At 42.0% G+C, this 734-nt stretch overlaps 1 protein-coding gene across 1 annotated transcript in view; it reads right to left on the bottom strand.

The window, feature by feature from the left end:
* The window catches only part of LOC123967428 (tryptase-like), a 36277-nt gene extending 35887 nt beyond the window's left edge, over window positions 1–390 (bottom strand). Inside the window, exon 1 of the mRNA XM_046043523.1 lies at window positions 336–390. Within this exon, the coding sequence (XP_045899479.1) occupies window positions 336–390 (55 nt within the window). The remainder of the gene's footprint in view (window positions 1–335) is intronic.
* Between the last annotated feature and the right edge of the window lie 344 nt (window positions 391–734).

Raw genomic sequence — 734 nt, 5'->3', positions numbered from 1 at the left:
GGATTAGTCAATGTTTTTTGATTAAATACTTATTGCCATTCCAATCAGAAATAGTTAGTAATTCATCCCTAGATATCACAACAAGAAACTCCAGTTGTTTACTGATAATATTTCCTTCATGTTTGCTTTGGCAAATTCAAAGTAAAGAGACAGAGGGAGAGTGAGGGATGCCGGCAGGGCAGTTAGAGCAGGTGACATGGAGGTGAGGGAGAATGGGAGCAAACATTGATGGTTAATATCAAATACTGACATCACAACAGTAATGTACAGAATCGTGTTTGCCTTCATATGTGTTTCAACATTCTTTGTAGTAAGTAGTATTTAACAGCACTCACCTGCAACAGCTAAGATCATGAGCATGATGTCACAGCATAACAGTTTGACCTCCATGGTGCAATTCTTCTCTCTGTCTCTTGTAATCAACGGAGAAGTTAAACTGCCTGGAACAGAGAGGTGTGACTCTATTTGGTCTGGCTGGAAAATTGGTCAATTTCTAAAGCAAATCATTTCAGCAAGTTCATACAGATAACAAAGCCAGTGACCTGGACTCCAGGTATTCAAGACCAAAGAGTACTACATCGTTAAATGTGTAACACACCCAGATTTTATCCTGCTGGTCTGGGGATTGAACTGGCGACTTCCCGGTGTAGCGACAAGTGGCCCTCCGCCCGCAAGAAACCCCGCTCTCACGGGTCACCAACTTAGTGCATTATGAATTCAGATACCACTTAGGC

This window comes from Micropterus dolomieu, linkage group LG02 (genome assembly GCF_021292245.1).
Source record: "Micropterus dolomieu isolate WLL.071019.BEF.003 ecotype Adirondacks linkage group LG02, ASM2129224v1, whole genome shotgun sequence".
NCBI classification, from domain to species: Eukaryota; Metazoa; Chordata; class Actinopteri; order Centrarchiformes; family Centrarchidae; genus Micropterus; species Micropterus dolomieu.
The sequence above is the reverse complement of the archived record's forward strand: the minus strand, read 5'-3'. Positions and strand labels throughout refer to the sequence as shown.